The sequence below is a fragment of the Jaculus jaculus genome, chromosome 1 (assembly GCF_020740685.1).
Source record: "Jaculus jaculus isolate mJacJac1 chromosome 1, mJacJac1.mat.Y.cur, whole genome shotgun sequence".
Classification (NCBI taxonomy): domain Eukaryota; kingdom Metazoa; phylum Chordata; class Mammalia; order Rodentia; family Dipodidae; genus Jaculus; species Jaculus jaculus.
The window spans coordinates 65,918,326-65,940,900 of record NC_059102.1 but is presented as its reverse complement, the minus strand read 5'-3'; the positions used below and the strand labels follow the sequence as shown (position 1 = coordinate 65,940,900).

At 39.0% G+C, this 22,575-nt stretch overlaps 1 protein-coding gene across 3 annotated transcripts in view; it reads right to left on the bottom strand.

Moving 5' to 3' along the window:
* The window catches only part of Pcsk5 (proprotein convertase subtilisin/kexin type 5), a 496,681-nt gene that overhangs the window by 226,685 nt on the left and 247,421 nt on the right, over positions 1-22,575 (bottom strand). For all 3 annotated transcript variants that reach the window (XM_045145561.1, XM_045145571.1, XM_045145581.1), the window contains exon 10: positions 12,039-12,142. In XM_045145561.1, the coding sequence (XP_045001496.1) occupies positions 12,039-12,142 (104 nt within the window). The remainder of the gene's footprint in view (positions 1-12,038; positions 12,143-22,575) is intronic.

Genomic DNA, 22,575 nt, shown 5'->3' with positions numbered 1-22,575 from the left:
TTCACATTTATTGCAGAAAAAACTAAATCACATCGACATGAACAGAACTTGAAGTGCAAAGTCATAGGCCCTACAGCTCACGTCTTCACGCTCTCTTCTACATCTATATCCACTGATTACTGCTGCCTGAGTCACATAGTATTTCAACTAAGGTACTCAAACCAGCTACATCCTCAAAATAACTCTGTAAATCAACTGAATAGAAACTGTTCTCTTTCCAACTCATTAAAATATCATGCGTAGAAAAAGAAATATGTGTGGCTTAGAAAGCAAGCTGAACATCTGGCCCTCACACCTTCCCGTTCTTGCTGAGAAGTAACCTTCTTCAGTGCTTTTTAAAATTCAGATATTTTCATGGTGTGTGAAGATGTTCATATGGAAAAGATACTTTATTTTATATTCCTACTTAGGGCAGTTTTTATTAGCTCTAACCAGGCATGCACAAATGGGGTACATCAACTGCCAACAAGCATCTGCCTGTTTGTGAGCATCCAGCAGTGATCACAATACAGTCTCTTTGGCTCTTTCAAGGATGACTGGAAATTTCAGGGCGTACCATCTCTCATGGTGCAACACTATAAAATGAAGTCTGTTGAAACCATTACTGGGATGTGTGATAGAAATTTAATTACGTTGAAATGCCATAGGCTAGCAAGATGTGAACATGTGTCAGGAGTCTGAGTTAAGGTTCTAAGGAAAAAATAAGTCTGGAGCTATTTATTTCACAGCAGATGTATCCAGATGGATTCTGAGAAGTGACCGTCTGGCATGCTGGTGTACCCTTGTAGCTAGTTGCATAGGCACTAGGAAGTCAAGCACAGAACTAACATAGGATTCTTAGTGTTTCTGTCTGACTCTTGGGATCTGGTCTATATTAAAGACATTAGCACAACCAGCAAGTTCTTTCAATTGCAAAAAAAAAAAAAAATGGGCTAAGTGATTGTTACTCATATCATGCTTTGCAAAGATGCCTTTTCCAGGTGCTTTTTGTCTCTTGTTTGTTCATTTCAGTGTAGATACACGAGGGACATCATTAGTGTTTTAGACATGAATGCCAGAATTCAAGTTGATCTGCACATATGAATTTCAATAAGAGCTTGTTCTATTCACTTCAACCAGTTTTCCCTTCATACTTATCCTTACTAAAGTATAAAGGTCTTTTCTGTAGGAGAGACCTGCTCAAGACTGCTTGATGGTGATCACAGAAAACTTTGCATAAAGCCCCCATTCCTCTTGTACCTTCATGCATTGCTATTTATGAGGATTCTTCACCCCAACTAGGAATGCTATTCTTCTGGGTGCCAAATGGCATGACTGACATTTAAACTTGTGATATGTCAATCATATTTGGTTGCAAAAAGGGGAGAATATATACAAAGATATGAGGAAAGTAATAGATTTAGGCTAAGCATTCACAGCCATTTAAAAATTAGACATTTGTCTTCAGGCTCCTTGTAGCAATACAGTGATGGAACAGTTGCAAATATGACCATAGTAATATGGAGAAGCAATGGGACTTTATTAACACTGCATTGCTGTTAGGAGGGCGTTCTGAGGGGCAAGATTGAAGCAAAGGGACAAGGTTAAAATGAATGAAATCATTTCTCAACAGCTACTTTAAAAGGTATCTGTATGTTTGACAATTTTAGGATAAATCACAAAATTTCATGGCACAGGGCTGCCCATGTAAGACCTATGTAAATTTTTAGTAAGAGAACATGACTATGGGTATCTACCTCCCAGTCTAGCTTCTGTACACAGTTAATAATGTGTGCAAACAACTATGGTAGCCTGTCAAACACTCATAGACATTGCTGACAATTTTTGTTATGTCCTGTGATATTCAGTGACATGTAGCTGGAAAGCAGTGAGGATTAGAGACTTCTAGTTGTGCAGTATTGAACTCTGTAAGAAAGTTGGACACAAAGCCTAAGCTCTGAAGGTGCTTTTGAGAGTAAAACAGACAACAGTATATTACATAGCATATTAGCAAAGTATATACCTTGTGACCTCTGGTATGTTCAAAATAAACATGAATTCTTAATTGTATTGACAATTCTAAGTAGGTTTTATGACAGAGAAAAATTAAATGTAGAACTTAAGAGCATTATAAACTAAATTTGTTAGTATTCCTGCCTAATAGTCAGTATGCAAATTGCAATTATTTTGCTTGCTTTCTGAAATAATCGGAAAATCACATGGCAAACCCAGATGAAATTCCTGCGTCACAAGTTAAGTTTCTTAGGAAGGCTGTAGTGAACAGGAACAAGCAACAAAAGGACTTTAGTCCAGAGAAAGTTGTGACGCCTTCTCAATGCACAAGTTCTGGTCTGACATTTTTTTCAGGAAGCAATCTTGTCACCATGCCCTTTGTCCTGGGCTTACTGAAAACTCATTTTAAAAAGTATTTGTCTTAAAAAAAACCTAGCAAATATTATTATTTATCAAAAGTCTACAAACACCCTCATTTAGAAGATGGCTAGAAGAGGACAACAAATTTTAATGAATGTCATAATCCCTGAGGTCACGAGTACATAATTGCATACTAGCATAATGTAAAGTGAATTTTCATACACTTCCAACAAGTTATGTTCATGTAATTTTTCATGATGTATCATAAACTAATGCATTCACATGCCCACCTTAACAACTTAAAAATGGGGCTAGAAAGATGACTTAGCAGTTAAGGCACTTGCCTGCAAAGCCTAACAACCTGGGTTTGAGTCTTCAGTACCCATGTAAAGCCAGATGCACAAAGAGGCCATGTATCTGAGTTCACTTGCAGAGGCTGGAGGCCATGGCATGCCTATTCTCTCTGTCTGTCTGTCTCTCTCTCTCTCTGCTTGCAAATAAACAAATAAAATTATTTAAAATTAAAAAAAGGATTAAAACTCTTACATCATATTACCACCTAAGAGTCACCTGCCTCGGTTACCCAGCTCACTTTCTTGAAGCAATACAATGGCTCCAAAACGCATTTAAATTCAAAATATAACTTCCAACTTGAACCTTAATATAGCTTTGCTCTTTGTTACTTTTAAATTACTTTTCTTATCATACCATGTCTGCCCTTTTATTGCATGCTGCCCCCTCCTTTCCCTGGGCCTGAATGGCAGCCTTCACCAGAGCTGTCTTTTCCACCCCAGCTCCCAGTGCTCCAGGAGCACGAACAAGATGCATCTGTTATCCAGCAACTTGACACAGTTTGGTTCTCAAAGACTGAGTGGCCCAAAGTTCTCAAACTTCTTCATACCTTGTCTACATTTATTTATGCTTCTGATTTAGGTTATTCACATGGCATCTGTAACTCATGACCGTTACTATGCTTTGGTTTTTCAAACACTGTTGAATCCATTTATTTTTTTCTCAAAATCCTAGCAATCTTGTACAGAACTGAAAACACAAACAAGGAAGCTAACCATTTATCCAGAATCATCAATAAAAATCACTGATAATGTGAAATGAAAACAAGAACCTAAATTAGAGAAAACTGCATACAAAGATGAGAAGTGTTACAAGAGAGATGAGGCTCCAGCAAAAGTGATGACAGGGTTGATAACGTTTGTAGGTTGCACATTACTTTTATGCATATGTTTCTATGCATTACTATATCTACATGCTCAATTTTTCAGTCCAAAACTGTGGCAAAATACTTATGAATTATACTGTATTAGAGAAAGAATCCAGCTATACAGCTCACACTGGCATCAAACTCATGACCCTCCCGCCTCCATCTCCATGGTGTGCACCATGAAGCTCAGTTTGGTCATGTCTTATGCATGTAATTTGCCTTTTCTGCAATGGCCTACAGCTTGTTAGCCATTTGGATCACCCCTTACTCTTACAAGGCTCCATTGAAATGACATAGTTTTTTTAATTCAATAGTTTTTAAAAATAGAATTTGTCCATACAAAGACTTGTACATGATTACCCATAGAAGTTTCTTCCATAGTACTCTACATTGGAAGCAAAAAAGCTATCTATGAGAAAGTATAAGATACAAATTGCAGCACATTCATGAGGTGACTTTTAGTTAACAAAAGGAATGGACTTTCAACACAATAGCATAAAGATATCTAAAAACGTTAAATGGAGATAAAGAATCCATACTCAACTAACCTTAGTTACATGAAAGCCTACAGAAAATATTCTAATCTCTAGTGACAAGTGGAAGATCAATGGCTGCACAGTGCATATGAATCAGGGAACAGGAAAGGGAAATAAGAATTGTTAGGACTACAGAAATGATCTTCATCTTGACTGTGGTGATGGAAACTTACATACATAGATTTATTAAAATGCATCAAACCATAAAACAGTGCTTTCACTACAATATACTTGTCTTAATAAAGTTGGGTTAAGCATGAAGATGACCAGATGTACTGTTGAAGTGTTTTTTTAAAAATTTCTTTGGTTATTTATTTATTTGAGAAAGACAGACAGAGAGAGAAAGAGGCAGATAGAGAGAGAGAGAGAGTGAGAGAGAATGGGCACGCCAGGGCCTCCAGCCACTGCAAACAAACTCCAGATGGGTGTGCCCCCTTGTACATCTGGCTAACGTGGGTCCTGGGCAATCAAGCCTCAAACCGGGATCCTTAGGCTTCACAGGCAAGCACTCAACTGCTAAGCCATCTCTCCAGCCCTGAAGAGTTTTTTAAAGTGGATTTAATCTCAGGTTGTCTAACTATAGCACAAGCTCTGAAACTAGTATTCTGGGTGAGTTTCTTATTTCAAACAAATAGGAAAATGATTGTTAAATTCAAGAGAGATCTTCTGAAGACAATATGAGTGTATTCTGATAATATTTTTGTTTTGTCTTAAATTATTTATATCTCATTTTGTAAGTGGATTTCAGAATCAGTGGTTTAAAGACATTTACTGCATTGCTGTGTAGCCCAGCACACTTTCTGACCAGCAGCAAGGCTCTGCTAATGGCTCTGTAATCTCTGTGCTTAGGGGCAGTGGTTTTATCATTGCATAAAATATCAACTGTCACTACAGCATATCATGATGTGCTATTCTTTATTTTTTTCTTCTTTTTTGAGGTAGGATTTTACTCTAGTCCAGGCTGACCTGGGTTTCACAATGTAGTCTCAGCGTGGCCTTGAACTCAAGGCAATCCTCCTACCTCTGCCTCCAAAGGGCTGGAATTAAAGGCGTGCACCACCACACCTGGCGCCATGATCTGCTATTCTTAAGGACAGTCAAACTTGTGTACTGAGAGAAGAGTTCCATCCTCTTTAAAATTTGTAATTTGAGTTCTTTAGGTACTTATACAAAAGAGGTATAAACTTTTTCTTAAGGACAAAAGCTTTTGAATATTGTCAAAGCAAATTTTCTACTCATGGTTTTATATGGTATATTGATTACTAATAACAATCAGCAGAATGCCTGATAGTATGTAACTATAGTACATTTTCTATCCATTCCTATCCTGATGCCATTAATTACAACTTTGGGGATGTCCAAATGATACTCATACATTTCTAGAGAGAGCTCAAGTTGCCTTATTGGTATAAGATTGTGGGAGGAAAAAACATTTAAATGCATATTAGCTCTCATTTTAAATAAAATATATTATCCTCTAGCCAGTTTAAGGTCCCATAATATAATTTCTACTCCTAAAGAACACAGCAGTTGACAACATAGTTGTGTACCTTTATCTTCTAGTGGAAAATGTACAAAAATATATTATTAGGACTCTTTTTATGTTGGCATTTTCCATTTTTAATCAACTCAGCTTTTTCATTATGTTTGGTATTAGCTACCCTTATTCCACAGAAACCAAAGTACAAATTCTGAATTGGCTTTTTCAAAGACCACAGTAAATGTCATGGGGTTCTGAAGATTGTGGCAGACCCACAAAACCACTCCCAAAACTCTCCTCAATTAACTAATTATATCTTGCATTGAAGTAACAGGGAATAGGAAAACCATGATTTTAATTCTACTTTGTGGTGTGTGTGTGTGTGTGTGAGAATGTGTGTGAGGCTAGGGCTTGGAGCATCATGTTAGACTAGAGCTTTGCCACTGAGCTATGCCTCCAGTGTTGGAGGTGAATTTAAGGATGAAACTGTGTGCATTCAAATTTCTCTGGACACAAACACACACACACAAAGCACCAATTGTACAAGTCTAGGAAATCAAATGCTACTCAGTGAGAGACCAGTGAACAGGAAATGCAGTCAATGCTTTGAAGCCTCAAGTACTTGGTAGATGTGAGATGAATATTTTGAGGTCAAGTAGACATTTTGGAGTAATAAAAAGTAAGCAGGGCTTCTTCTCAGTGTCTCACTATTGCCATGTAGATGAGGTAAATCATCCACCAGACAAAAGAAAACAGGTAAATATTCCTAAATAAGCTAGAAGATAAGCTCATATATATTGTCAGTAAATTAAAAAATTAGTCAATAGAAATATGTCTCAACATGATACATACATACATATATGAAATGAATACAAGTTCACAGAAAACAATGATAGAAAAGATAGAGCACTGAAAAAAATCAAGCGGCATTTTCTGTTAGCAAATTTGATCAGTATTATCATTCCTATTTAATCCCCTTGTCTTTCCAAGTAATAAGTGTCTCTCTTGTGCAAATGGGTTAGGACTGAAGTCAAGCATCTGATTCTAATCCCATTTTTGACATTGACCAGATGAACAACATGTCACTTTGACCTTTCTTCAAAAACATGATGTGCAGATTATCATTTAAAGCATTACACATTAGGACATTATGTGGCTTTGATCACAACCACCAACAGTGAATCCCCATGCTGGATGGCAAAGAAACATTATTTGAACAGTGAGTGAAATAACGAAATAAAATGAAAATTTCCCCTTTCAAAGGCAACATGTTAGAAATCATTTCATACTTTCAAACAAAAACAATTAAACAAAAACCTTTCATTTTTGATTCAACATATGGCATGCTTAATACTTTCAACACTTAATTCTTTTTAATAAGTGTTACAAATAAAAAGCAAGACAGGAGACATTAAAATATATTGGAACATATTAAAATTACCATCCCTACCAGTGGAAACAAAATGACAACTAAAATGGCAACAAAAAATAATAAAGGTTATTAAAAGTTAAGACCTTGGATGCTAAGAAGTCATGTTAGACTGTCCACTGTTTTTCCCACAGTGGGGGAAATCAACCAGTTAGAAATTTAAAAAAAAATCTAGTAGTTTAGTTGTGGTCACAGAGTCAGTGGGGGTGGGGAAGGTTTCAGCAACATGCTGGTAGAAAAAAAGAGACTTACATAGTCTGGGAGGGCAGTGAAATGGAAGGCGTGGTAACCTCTCTCACTTAGTTGTCATTTTTTGAGTTTCAATGACATTTTTTTCATTCTTTCGCCTAGTAAAGATGACAGAAGGTCCTAATTTATTATCTGATGTCTATTCCTGTTCCTAGATGTAAGAGACTTTAACTGCATACAGTCACATCATCCAAATACAAATACCTTGACACAAAGCTTGAGCACTGATCATGCATTTTAATATAATCACAACTGCATCCTTGACCAAAGCTCTGGATGCGGGGTGCAGAATCAGCCACATAGCCCAGGTGTTGTGAGGGTGCAGGGATGGTTGGTTGTGGTTACCTCAGAGTAAAGCAGCAGAAAAGAGGAGATCCCTAGAAAAAGCTCGCTTCTTCCACAAATACTACAGTCTCCTAACTCTAAGGGAAGTCTGAATGAACATCTTGGGCATGACCTTCTGGGGGTACACTTCCCACATGGTAGGGTAAGGAATTCAAAACACATATGAGATACAACAGGTGCTCTCTGCCTGAGATGCTTGCTGCTGTGGATGGCTGCAGAATCATCAACGCAACCATCTAATGTCATCGGCAGGGATTGATTAGGCTTAGACTGACACTCAAAATAGGTGCATGTCATTGGACATGGCACACATCTACATTCTCAGTATTTGGGAGGCTAAGATAGGATTGTTGTGAATATGAGGCCAGAGCCAGCTACTTAGCAGGTGAAATATTATCTCAAAAACCCGAAAAGGTCTATGTTAGTTTCTGTGTCTCCTTGTAAATTATGGGATGCCAGATAACACTGGGCAAGGTCATGGTACTCCTGTCAATCTCTTGACTGTCTGGGTTCATTTCAATATATGTTGGTCTAGAAGGCTGAAGGTGCCCAGGGAACACTTATGGATCCATAAGTCATGAATTAGATTTTGTAAAGAAAGCCACCTGGGCGGTAAAGGCCCTGCTTTCTGAAATAGCTAATTGGTTGGTGCATGTTAAGGAGCATGGGGGAGGGTTAAAATGTATGGAAAACAAAACCAATCAGAAAGGACTTTTCATGAGAGCAAAGGGGAGGGATCAAGGGAGAGAAGAAATAATCCTGATAAAATCCCAAACAGTTAATGCCACAGTCATCTTCTGATATTGTGAATGCTAGTCAGTAATAACATACTGGGATTTGAATTTTAGTTCTCCAGTGATAGAATAACACATCTGCTCATCTGGATTATGATGCATAAATTCCTATTCACACACACAACCTTGGGTAGAATCTTACAAGGGTGCATTATATTCACTCCCTTTTTTTTTCACGAAACTATCTCTGGAGGTGCTACAATTCAAAAGGTGCCTGGGGTTTGGCTAGAATTAGTCACAAGATGGACAAGGAGACTAGACAATTAGTCACTTTATATCAGTGTGTATTCACTCCATTATGCCTTAAAATATGAGCCTGCTGGAAAAGATACTATAATTACATTGAGATGATGATGATAATTATATGCAACAGGCCAGAATAATCTTAGTTCAATTAAAGCTGCTAACAGGGCTGGATAGATGGCTCGGTGGTTAAAGGTGCTTGCTTGAAAAGCCTGCTGACCCGGGTCAGATTCTCTAGTACCCACATAAAGCCATATGTGAAAAGGGGTTCATGCTTCTGGAGTACTGCAGTGGTGGGAAGCCCTGGCATGCCCATTTTTTTCTCTCTCTCTCTCTCTGCTTCTTTCTCAGTCTGTCTCTCTGAAATAAACAAAAATAGTAAAAAAGAAAAAAAATTGTTAACAGTTAGATAGCATTAGCCAAGGAGCAGTGACTATTGACTGTGGTTTATACCTTTGGGACATCCCTCCCTATGAACTAATTTTGCCTAGGGGGCATGAGCAGAGTACTATTACAGGGAGATGGGTTTGCAGCGAGCCCCATTCTTGAGGTTCCCAAATGGGAACCTGAGCACAGGAAGTTAGCAGTAGCAGCTGCTAGGGAGGGCATTTCTTCTCCATGCCAGGCCCACAGCACACACGCTGAGTAAGGATCTCCTTCAAGCGAGCCCCACACCTGTGTAGTGCGCACAGCTCCCAGCTCCGCTGTCTGCTTACTGTGTGTGACATATGGACATGCCTTAAACAGGGCAGGAAGGCAGTGCAAAATAGTTTGGCAGGATGTGGTGAGAGACTGTTATTCACTCAAGGAGTCGGCTTTTCTGATGTTAAAACCCCAAACAGAACTGGTTGCTACTCTAAGTGGCTCTGCTTTTCCTGATGAGAAGAACCTCTAACTTGGATACTGGAGGGTTCATACCTCATATGGACCTTCTAAGCAGTTTGTGAAATTGCACCCCCATTTGTTAATATTCTTTAAGCCAAGGGCTCAACATTAGGGGACCAAAAAAATGCCCAGGAAAGCACAGGTGACTTTTTACTTGCACACATTTCAGGCAGTGTTTATCTAAGTGGAGTGGTAAGTGCGCACCGGGGCCATCCTGCCATCAGGCCACTTCTGCTTTCCCTGCCAAAGGAGAAAGGTGTGGCCGTGGAGTTCTGCTAAGCATGCCCCGAAATCACTGATTGACTTTATATTAAGGGAAGCTCTTGCTGAGCTCTAGTTATGTGAACCTCTTCTGAACACGAAGTCTTTATGTTCCTCTAGATTTTATTTCATAAAGTCAGTCTATTTTCCTCCAGTCCTGGTGGCCTGAATTCTGTGCTTCCCTAAAGCATGTTGCCTCTCCCCTAGTCATTTTTATTTGTGGAACACGTTGGAGGGGATAGCAATGTTTAAGAGTAAGAAAGAAAATAACTCCTATAAAATTCATCTTATTATGATCATGTTTAGATGAAATATGGGGTTGCCATTAACAAAATTACAAAACAATTCCACTGGGAGCCCAGACTGTGCAGAGTAATTCATCTATGAAAAGGGGAACTTCAATTGTTATTCTTGGCAGCCATCTCAGAGAAAAGTGAAATATTATACTAAATATTGCCACGTGCAAAAGAAAAATACAATTTCCTCTTTGCCAGAAGCCCCCTTCAGATTCATGTTTGGGTCTGGTGACTTAGTCTAAATCCTCTGCTTTCCCGGATCCAAAACCAATAGAGGTTTTCAAAAGAGCTGCATGTTTTATTAGAACCATTTGCTCTTTTTAAGTTGCCAAAAAGGAACAAGTAAAACGAAGACGTTTATTTGGGATAAAGTTGATTCCTCAGCTTCACGGAGGTCAATGGGCTTAGTCTGTGAACTTCTACTACGAAGTTCATTCCAGCCTTGAACCAGCCAAGGCTGTTGTTGGTCTCTTGTTCCCCACATGGACTCATGGATTTGTATAGCAGGCCTCGAGAGCACGTGGAAGATAATCAAAATGAAATACACATGTGACAAATTACAGTCTAGATTTTCTGGAAGAACTGAAATTTCAAGTAATTTTCATGCTGCTTATACAACTACAATCTGGGGATTGGAATATCTCAACGTGGGCATTAGACAGTAGGCCTACGGTAGGAATTTGCCATTCTTTAGTTCACAAAGCTCACTGACAATAGCTTCATTGTACAGCTGGCAATCAAGGAAATAAATGGCCACACTCCACACCAGAGAGATAGTCTTCTTTCCCTAAGTACAGATGAAACCTTTGCTGATAAAGTTAACCAAAGAACTGTTCATGGGGTGTTGGTTACTTGATATATTCATAAGTTTTGACTAAGCATGAGTTTCTAATAAGCAATTTGCAAAATTTTTAAAAATAATACATTCCAGCATGAATAGTTGCATTTATTAGACATAGTTCCTTAAGGCTATTTAAGCTCTTATGTAAAACATCATATGAAGATGTTATTCATAGTGTTTACATATGGGTTAATTAGGGCTCTTAACAATGAAATGATTTCCTCAGGATTACTGAACATGTTTATAATGGCCCAAGTGCCAGAATTTTAATTTATAAGTAGATGTCGCCTGTAGTATGGTACACTGTTCTTCACTCATAGGGACACGTATTATGATATAAAATTATTTGAGAGTATATTTAAGTCTGCGGACCCGACAAAAAGTAATTTTTGTTATAACTTAATAAATACCCTCATCATAAGAACTGCCTTACATAATGTTCTATTAAATTACATAGTATCGGTGACAATAAAGATAATGGCCATTGTTAAGAAGACCTCTGGAGGGAAATATACTCTATATCAGCTATGGGGAACATTCATCTTTGCTGTATATGGCAGACAACTACAGGATTATACGTTTTGGAGCTTTGTAAGAAATTTTGTTTTCTCTCTGAAAAGTTAAGCCTGATTTTCTGTGGAAGTATTAAAGTAAGTAACAACATGCTGTTATAGGATGCATGGTCTAACCGTGATATTACAGTTTCCTAAAGTGAACACTTTATGCCAGTTACTGTTTATGTGGAAGCAATCATTACGGAAGGTGAGGAACTCAAGAACACACAGTTATAAATTCTACTCTGATCAGCAATGTTAGCAAATAATAAGCTAATTAGGAGTCCCATAGGCCAATGATACTTGGGAATTGGTTGATTTCTTAAAAAGAAATGACCTATGATGTAGGAAGTCAAGGCAATCTGCTATATATGCACAGTTTTAATTTTAAAAAAATTCCATCTGCCTTTTTCTTACTAAAAGATCAAGAGCTCTTTGTATGTGAGCACAAAATTTAAAAGTTTGTTTCAGGGGTTCAGTTTCCTGCTCTTCCTTTAAAATGAGGGAAAAATAAAAATATTTTGCCTGTGACAGAATATGAAAGAGGTTCTCACCCTTAAAACCAGCAGCATTGGTTTTCCAGTCATTAGCGTTCAAATGTCCCGCACGGGAAGTCCTGACAATAACATGCTGCACGTCTCTCCAGGTCAGAAACGGACTGGGGAAAGACAAGGTAAGAATCATTGTACCAAAAAAAAAGGTGGGGGAAGCAGAGAGTCACAAGCAAATTAAAAAAGCAAAATAAAATGGCAAAGTATTAAAAACAAGAGGTCAGAGATTTGGGTTTGGATATCCAAATGCCAAATGTCACTCTTGATCTCACCATGGAGATGTGACAGTAGTCTATGGGAGGCAGAAAATGTAACCTTAAATTGAAGAAACAATATGCTTGAAGTCAGTAGCTCAGTTCTTGAAAGGGTGAGGGTTTCCCATTTTCTCAACAAAATGGCTGCCCAGTATGGTGCCGCTGTCCTCTGTGTAAAAGCTTTCATCATCATCAGAAACTTATAGTAAGGGAAATCAAAACAGAAGACCTCTGGAACATTCTTTATTTAACCATATAGCTAAGTAATCGACTTGCAGTTTACAAAAGAATAATGTTTAATGCTGTATAAATATGAGAAGGATATGGAAAACTCTCAATTGAAATTTAGTCCCATTTTTCAGTGTTCTTGAAGGAAAACGATGTGTTATAGCACCCAAAGTTGGGCTCTATGTTATAGAGCCATGACAGTGTAGTGAGTGGTCGTTACAGTAATTCACTGGACCACTAACACTGCCATTAGCACTAAAGAGCACAAGGAACACCTGAGTGGCACACATTCAGGGAGGAAGAGCTGGAGTGCTAACCGTGGACATACACAGAACGAAGCCAGGCATGTACGATAGTTATGGTGTTTTCCCAAGACTAAGTGTGTACTACAAGGCATTGACTCAGCACATACATGTACTCCTCCTAGGGACACTTACTTGAGACTTGATGTCTGCCATGGGCTGAGCTGTTACCTAACATGACTCATGGTACTCAGGATCACACAGCCTATGTGCTCATTGTCATTGTTTTTCATTTCCCACCTTCTCTTTGAAAGTAGTATTTGCAGAATGGAACCGAACATTTGAAGAAAAGGAACAAATTACTCAATATGTATGTCATATGCTCATATATGGATATTCTTCTACCCTGAGGAATACTATCTTAATCACCACTAATATTTAATGGTGAAGCCTACACAACAGATTTACTTTGTTCTTTTCTTGAACACAACTACCATATCTGCAATTTGGAGGATGTTATCCTAGAAAAGAGGGGGGCACTGATCAGATCGTAGCTCCTTCATTTCCTTTGTAAAATTAACCTCTCAACTCTCAATTTACTCATTTGCTATGTGGATGCTAATATTGACTTTACTTTGTGTGCTAACTGAATCACTTAAAGAGGGTCAATTAGCAGTGGTGTATAATAAACTCTTAAGAAGTGAGAGGCAGAACACAACTGCATTGCTGCTCTTATTTGGTGGTTTGATTATCATGAAAACAGGCAAAGACAAGAACTATTGAGTTCAGATACTCATGTTTTACACTCTCAGGCTGAAAATAGGGAGTTGGTAGTGACCTGGTCAATGTTTTCGGAGGGGTAAGATTATATAGCCTATTTTTTTTTTTTTTTAAGAACTTACAGTTAGGAAATTAAAACCCAACTTTGTGGACTTTAAGAATGTAAGAACTGGGGTGCATAGATGGCTTAGTGGTTAAGGCAAAGCCAAAGAAGCCCGGCTCAATTCCCCAGGACCCATGAAGCTAGATGCACAAAGTGCCACATACATCTGATGTTTGTTTGCAGTGGCTAAAAACCCTGGTATGCTCATTCACTCGTTCTCTCTCCCTCTCAAATAAATAAATAAATAAATAAATAAATAAATAAAAATAACATTAAATGCTATAAGTTTTACATAAAAGAATATGGTAACAATGAAAACAGAATTCTCATTCTGTTTAAATATAACATTTATTAAGAACCAATTTTAGACACTCATAAGTAGGAAACTCTCAAGAAAAGGAGAGAGATGTGTGGTAGATCCCAGAAGGAAGGGAAATTTTGTTTCTAAAATATATAACATGTTTTGGCCTTTATTGACTTGAATCACTGCAGGAGATATGAGGAAGCTAATTTTGAATGCTGACCTTAACATACAATGCCCTGCCTCTGCCTGTGATGGGATGCTGGTGACTGAATGTTCTCTTTCCTGTTATAGATACATGGGTGAAAGGCCAAAGTGACCACAAAAAAGCTCCTTTTGCAAAGATCTCCCTGCCACTTATTCCAGGTTCAGTACAAGCCTCCCCAATGAACATACATTACCTTTATTTGTTTTTCCCACAAGCAAATAGTGTACCAAAAGATTTTAAAAATGTGTAAATTGATCTAGTAATTTAAACAAAACATTAACACACAATTAAAATGTCTGTATTTGAGGAAGTTTTACAAAAACAGAGAATAGAAATAACTTTTCCATATTAACTATCACCAGGCATGATTTCTGCAGAAATATCAAAGATAGGCTCTGACCATTAGGAGACATGCATCTTTCCTTAGCCTCAGTACAAAAATGTAACAGTCAGTTGTACCTGGAACAGCTGAATCCTAGCAGTTTTTTTCAGAAAGTCTCCTGCATTGAACTGAGCCTGAAGAAATAAGTTACTGGTTCTCAGCTGAGTGCTTGGAATCAGAAGGAAGAACTCAGCATAAGGAAACTGGAACTACATGTGGAAAGAAGGAGGTGACTGGATGATTTTACTCGGATACCTGATAATGCATCTGACCTTGGAAATGATCAATTAAAAAAATTCCCCCAAATAGGGAGGATAATACAAGAAACCAATAAATTTGGCATAAGTTATATTTCTGTCTCTGGGAAGATAATTAATTTACTCAGTAGTTAGTCATAGGTTAATTTAGGAAGACAAGTTTTAGTTACTGGCAGTATCCCAAGAGGATTCCTGGTTGTGGGAAGGTATGATCTGTATATTTCTTTTTATTGCACTTATGCTCATAGGGAAGATGTAGAGGTGAAGACTGAGTTATACTTTCAAGATTCAGGAACAGATCTTTCTGGTAATACACAGAAAAAGGGGCTGGAGGGCTGAAGAGATGGCTTAGCGGTTAAGCACTTGCCTGTGAAGCCTAAGGACCCTGGTTCGAGGCTTAATTCCCCAGGACCCATGCTAGCCAGATGCACAAGGGGGCGCATACATCTGGAGTTCATTTTCAGTGGCTGGAGGCCCTGGCACGACAATTCTCTCTCTCTCCCTCTTTCTCTCTGTGTCTGTCCTCTCAAATAAATATATAAAAATACATAAATTTAAAAAGAAAAAAAGAAGAAGGGGCTGGAGAGATGGCTTAGCAGTTAAGCGTTTGCCTGTGAAGCCTAAGGAACCCGGTTCAAGGCTCAATTCTCCAGGACCCACGTTAGCCAGATGCACAAGGGGGTGCACGCGTCCGGAGTTTGTCTGCAGTGGCTGGAGGCCCTGGTGTCCCCATTCTCTCTCTCTCTCTTTCTCTCTCTCTGTCACTGATAAATAAGTAAAAATAAACAAAATAAACTTTAAAATAATACATAGAAAAAGCACAGAGAAAAATCTGAGTGCCCTCTGTGGAGATGCCATAGCCACAATGGTAAGATAGAGTCCTCTATGAATATCATGCCCTTCTGCAAAACCTTTGGCTTACACTCCCTGGCCTGGCAAAGCTAAGACCATTCATTTCTAGTCAGGATGAATGTTCAAGACTTTTGCAGCAAGCAACCACGAAAAGGCAAAATCTTACAGACAGAAAGGAAAAGAGGAAATTGCTCCTCTTGACTCTTGATCCACCCATAACATCTGAACAGAGTTTCTTCCTGGGATGATTAACAATTACTCTTTGTGGTGGTTTGATTAAGGTGTCCCCTATAATCTTAGGTGTTCTGAATGCTAGGACCCTAGCTGATGGAAATTTGGGAATTAACGCCTCCTGGAGGGACTGTATTGTTGAGGGAGGGCTTATGAGTGTTATAGCCAGCTTCCTCTTCCCAATGTTTGGCATGCTCTACTGTTGCTATTGTCCACCTGATGTTGGCCAGGAGGTGAAGTTCACCCTCTGCTCATGCCATCGTTTTCCCTGCCATCATGGAGCTTCCCCTCGAGTTTGTAAGCCAAATAAACCCTTTTTGCCCACAAGTTGCTCTTGGTCAGGTGATTTCTGCCAGCAAGGTGAACTTGACTTCAACACCCTTCAACAATACATACCTAAAGAATGACTTCTAGGTACCTTTTGTGCACGATCTTTTAAGGAAATGAAATGGACTTGACATTCTGAGGAGTTCTGTAAACAGAATCTGTCTCAATTAAGAAAGTATAAATCTTTTTGTTTCTCCCAGAGATAGGGTCTCACTGTAGCCTAGGCTGACCTGGAACTCACGCTGTAGTTCCAGGCTAGCCTTGGAACTCTCAGAGATCCTCCTACCTCTGCCTTCTGAGTGCTGGGATTACAGGCATGTGCTGTCATATCTGGCTGAAAGTGTACATATTTCACTAAGCTTGTAGTAACAAACAACACATAGTGAGCACTAGTCAGTTCTAGGGACTGTTGTTTTATATGCAATACTGTCATATGTCTTGAAAAAATAGTATGCAGGAAACAGTCTCATGACCATTTATCTATGGACAAAACCGAGGCTTTGGGTTTCACAGTCATTCAAGCATACAAGTCAATGGTAGAGACAGATTCCATAGCTGTGGTGCTTGGCTGCATAACTCATGTTAGCAATCATTAGGCAATGCTGTTTCCAGAAGGGATCCACAAAGGTGCTACAGGAACACAAACACTGGCTTCTCAAGTTGTTTTTAGACATTTTGAATCAAGAAGTCAATCAAGAAGGGAACATGTTCTCGTGATCGCATGATCTTTGTAGACATATTTAAAAATAATGTAAAAAATTTATTCATCTTTAAAAATAAATGAGCATTTACCTCATTTCCAATTCTATTCTTCTTACAATGTTGTATGCACATTTTCTTAAGTTGATCTGTGGAGTTTTATTTACTGTGCATTTATTTGCTTTGTATGTTCTAAAAGGTCTAATTCTTGTACATTTAATCAAAGGTAAAGAGAAAAATATCATATATGAAAACTCATTTTTAATATATTTTGTGTTTTAACTGTCATGTTATTCTATTACTTTAAAACCTTATTATGACTTGTTCCCCTTCTCTGCCATGGCTTTCCTTCGATGTGGCTTATAGTCTGGTAAATTCTAGATGAATTTTCTCAATGAATCTGCTGAAGTTATCCCTCTCTACCATTAGGTTTTCAGCTGCAGAAACAAGGCACTGACCCCATGATTATCCCTGTTTGCCATGTCCTTCTGGTTGTGTGAAACCCCAGGGGGATGATGAGCCCCATGCTAGGTTTAGCAGAAGCTGGGCATGTCCCCAGGAGTCACTGTGAGCAGTGCTTCTTATTAAACTTCTAAGTGTAACTACCAGCACTTACATCAAAACAGATAACTGAAAGAGGTGCTGGAGGGATGGCTCAGTGAATAAAATGCTTTGCCATATATGTGTGAGGACCAGAGTTTGGATCCCCAGTAACCAGTCAGGTTGGGGTTGGCATGATGACCCACTTACAATCCTAGTGCTTGGGGGTGGAGACAAGCCCCAAGGCAAGGCAGCCAGAGACTAATCAATAAACTCCGACTTCAAGTGAGAGATTCTGCCTTCCATAAAAGGAAAATGGTTGGGGAAGGCACCTTATGCCAACCTCTGGCCTCTACACACATGTGTCTACATGGGTATGCACACATATGTATTTGCACACACATTCACTCACATGACTATAAACATGCATACATGCATGCACACCACATCTACACATGCAAAAAATAAAAAAAAGGTCACTCACCAAGAGTTCTTGCAAATAATTCTCAGATGTGAGTGTTGGAAATGAACCTCTACTTGGTGATCCTTAAACAGAAGGACCAAATTTATATCTTGGGCAAATGAAGAAACTGCCCTGGTTAAAGAGAAAAAGTTTCCTTCCTCTACATAAATCAATCATCACACTCAATTCAGTAGCCATTGATAAAGGAAATACAAGACACTTATCTTCAGAGAAGAATGTATCTACAAGAGCAGGAAGACAGAACAGATAATGAAAATGACTTTCTGGGTAGGGAAGGCTTCCTAAAATGAAAGAGTGAATTTTAGGTAGGATCTCACTGTAGCCTGGGCTGATCTGGAATCCACCATGTAGTCTTAAGGTGGCCTCAAACTCACAGGAACTCATAGCAATCCTCCTATGTCAACTTCCAGAGTGTTGGGATTTAAAGCATGAGTCACCACACCCGACAGAAGAAAAAGTGATTTCTATCAAGCAAAATGACAAGGTTTCACCCAGATCAGTGGGAAAATTAATTATAGGACTAACCAATTATCCAAGTTGCAAAGTAAAATCAACAACAATCCAAGACCCCTTTCATGTTTCTTAAGTGTATATAAAATAATAATGGGGATATGAAGCTAGAAAGTTAATGTCATTGTATGTACGCTAAAGAAATCAGTAATTATAAGAATAGATTGATTGTACGCTGGAGCAACAGAAATGAAGAGAAAAGTGTTTAAAACCTGCTGAGAGAGGTAAAGCACATTATTCTGACTGCAGCCGCTGCATACAAATGACAATTTACAATACAATAGGGAATTTTCAATAAAATAATTCAACCTTCTTCTGTCATGTAAGGAAGACCCAAAAGGCCATTAATTGGCAGCTCCTCTTGCAGACAGGAGTAACCCCTACTGGGGGTGCACTTGTTTGCTGTTTTAGCTTAATTCAAAAGTTCTAGGCTTTAAACTGAGTTTTAGTATAGGAAAATACAATTACTAATGCCTCAAAATTTAGAAATATCACTTGTATTGGAATTCTCTAGCTAGTCAAATAAGTCAAGCAAAACAAAAGAAACAAATAAAGAGAAATTGGTCCATAACCACCCACGCTCAATTTTTATGTTCCTTAGAAAACCATTTTCTTGTTCTATGAGTTTAGTCCAAACCAAGGTAAAATTATCTGGTGTTAAAACACATTTCAGGATGGACCCTGATGTATGATGAAAAGTTTTGTCACTGACATTAAGAGAACTTCCCCTTATAAATCCTAGCTTATCACTGCAAGTACTTGCTACTAACACCCAAACGACCACAGTCATGTTTCCTGCTGCCTGTACAAAGACCTGATGGTTTTTTATTCATTATTTGGCATATTCAGTGTTCACTTCCTTGGAATACTTTGCTGCGTCGTACGTTCTTACAGCAGCAATGTGAGTGTGAACAAGACTAGGCACTCAAGAGCACACACCGAGAAACGAAGACAGGATGGTGACGCTGTCCTCAGGGTTCCAGGTGCCCACGTGCCTGAGGGCCTCAGTCTAGGTCTGGCCTGCATTTTTGCCCAAAACGTGAAAATCTTTGCAAGTCAGAAGTATGCGAAGTGTAACTACATCCTCGCTAACCCTTTAGCCTGTGGAGCTCGCGGCCATGACGCCTCCCAAACAGACACCAACCAGGATATGCATGGGGAATGCACAATTCTACGCTAACTGATTTGCTCTTCAGGAAGATACCCACGGTCCTTTCATTCCTATTTCTCATCCAAACCTGTTCTCAAAAATAATAAATAGCAAATTTAGCCAAATGAGAATGGTATAGATAAGATGCAGGGCATGTATTGACCCAGTTCCTGTCTTAGCATCAGACAATTTACTGACCTTTTCTGGGACTGTTCCCTTTGCTGTGGTGTAAGACAGTAATGTTTACTCAGTGATGTGGTTGCAAGATTCTGAGAAAATAATTATTAAGTGCCAGACACACAATAAGTCCCCCAAAACAATACCCACTATGATTAATGGAGATTAGGAACCCACCATACTAGGAAAAATTGAAGGGACTACTTTCTGCACTTACACCAGCATTGCATTTACACTAGCATTTACAGAATCTCGTTTAATTAAATTATGTTTCCTTCACTTTTAAATTTTAATCATGTTTTTTTTTAACTTTCTCTAACACATAACAAATAGTACTTTTAGCATTTTGGTGTATTTCTACTTTGTAGAATTATAATGCTAGTAAGATCTGTCAGACAGATCGCTTTAACAAACCCATGGGAAGTCAACTATTTATAACGCACTCTGATGGTAATCTGTCCCTCGGTTTGTGAACCCTCTTCCTTCTTGCTGGCTGGTCACTGATGCTGATGGTGAAATGCTCTTTGGTTTGACATCAGAGAACTCACAGATGTTAGAATGAGGTGCTGCAAACATACTTATTTATTAGCTGAATTTTCAGGTAGAAATGCTTTTGATATTGTTTTCCTCAGAGGTCAGAGACTGGCAGGGCTTTCAACTCAAAAGCTAACAGTTGAAATCTTGGACAGGCACCAACATAGGTGTTTGGATCTCAGTGATTATTTGCAGTGCTAGGGCCTTGTGGATATTAGGCCAGTGCTCTGCTACTGAGATATACCCAGCCCCTTGCTATTATTACAGTAATTCTAAGTTATTTTATAACACCTTTATCACAGTTTCCATCTATTATTTAACAGGTGTAAAATAAATAAAATATTAAATAATGTTTTTCTCTAGGTTCACAGCAGAAGTAGGTTGTTAAATAACCACTTTGAAGTTTTTTTGCATGTCTATCAGTGTATGGTGTGTGTATGAATGTTATACATGGGTGGGCATGTGTGTGTGGCAGCCAGAGGTCGATGTTGGCTGTCTTCCTCAGTTGTTCTCCACTTTATTTTTTATTTTTCTCCTTATTTTTACTTATTTGAGAGACAGAGAGAAAGAGAGGGAAAGAGAATGGGTGTACTAGGGCCTCTAGCCTCTGCAAACAAACTCCAGATGCAGGCGCCACCTTGGGAATCTGGCTTACATGGGTCCTGGGGAATTGAACAAAGGTTCTTTGGCTTTGTAGGTAAGTGCCTTAACCACTAAGCAATCTCTCCAGCACCTTCCACCTTATTTTTTGAGAAAGGGTTTCAAACTGAACCTAGAGCTTGCTGATCAGCTGTTCAAACTGAAGAGGGATCCCGGGATCCTCCCATTTTTGCCTCCCCTGGTGGGATTATAGGTGCAAACAAATGCCAGCTTTTACATGTGTGCTGGGGATTCAAACTTAGTTCCTCATGCTTTTGCAGCAAGCACATTACTGAATGAGTCATCTTCTCAGCCTCTCAGTTTTAACTTTAAACTTCACTGAAACTCATCAAGCATTTTAGATTCAGAACCAAGTACATATTGTGGCCATGTCAGAAACAACTGACTTACTGTATAAATTGCTGGCAGTCTTCCTAATTATTACAAATTCAACAGCAACTAGTATTTAAAAAATTATACATGATATTTACACACACAGGAAATGATCTACAAAGACTAAGCAGCATCTAACACAAAATGTGTACAGGTCTTACAAAGAACCTCAGGCTGCAGTGTCCACTGCCTCCCAGAACTATGCTGTTCTATATTCTCAGGTAGTGGGCTTCCCAGGAACAAGGTTTTAACTAGTGAAGCATAAACATATTGGGCATTCCTAGAGAGACCATTGCTCTCTTGCTATAGGCATTGATAATCCTACATCATTCTTTTTGTCCTATTGCTAAAATGTAGATGTGATGGTCAGGCTATAGCATCCATTTAGAAAATGCTATTGTTGGCACTGAGCTTCTGAATAGGAGATTTGTGAATTTCTTGTTGCATGACCCCTCCCATCTGGCCACCTTCGATCCCTTTCTCCTTCTCTCTCTCTTTCTGTTCTTTTTCTCTTTTCCTCCCCTCCTCTCAAGACTGACTTGCTTGGTAGCCTAGGATGGCCTTGAACTTATGGGAATCTTCTTGCCTTAGTCTTCTAGGAAAGAACTGGGTTTATAGGCATGCACTGACAGATTTGGTAATCTACCCCCCTTTCTTACTATTGAAAAAAAACTTTCCTAGAAAGAATACTCACAGTGTGGACAGGCACACTGTGAAAAGTACTATGTATTCATATTCCTTGAGAGCTAGGTACAGCTACAAGTTTCATTTTGAAAACAAGGAGACATCGGAGTACAGGGATTTCAGTAAGCCTGCTCAGTCCTGCAGCACAAACACCACCCCAGGGAAGCAAGCAGTTGGCGGTAACAGAAAGGCCTGACTGCAAAGCCTGGAGCTCTGACAGCGGGGGCGGGACACGAATGGCTTCTGGGCACTCCACAGGTAGGGGTGGGACAGGACCCCTCACACACCACACTCCCTCCACATGCGACTTGGTCAGGACCTCAGGCCTGGACTGGGATTTGCTGATCATGCCATCTCCAGTGACAGAGTTGAGTAAGCTGGCATGTGTTGGGCACTGCTACAATTTGGAACTTGAATGTTACCTAAAAGTAATGTGCTAAAGGCTTGCTCCCCAAGGTGGCACTACTGGGATGTCCTTCTGACCACCGAGGAACGGGAATAGTGAGAGGTTTTAAAGTTATTGAGGGCATGCCTCTGAAGGGACCCCAATCTTTTTCCTGGCCAT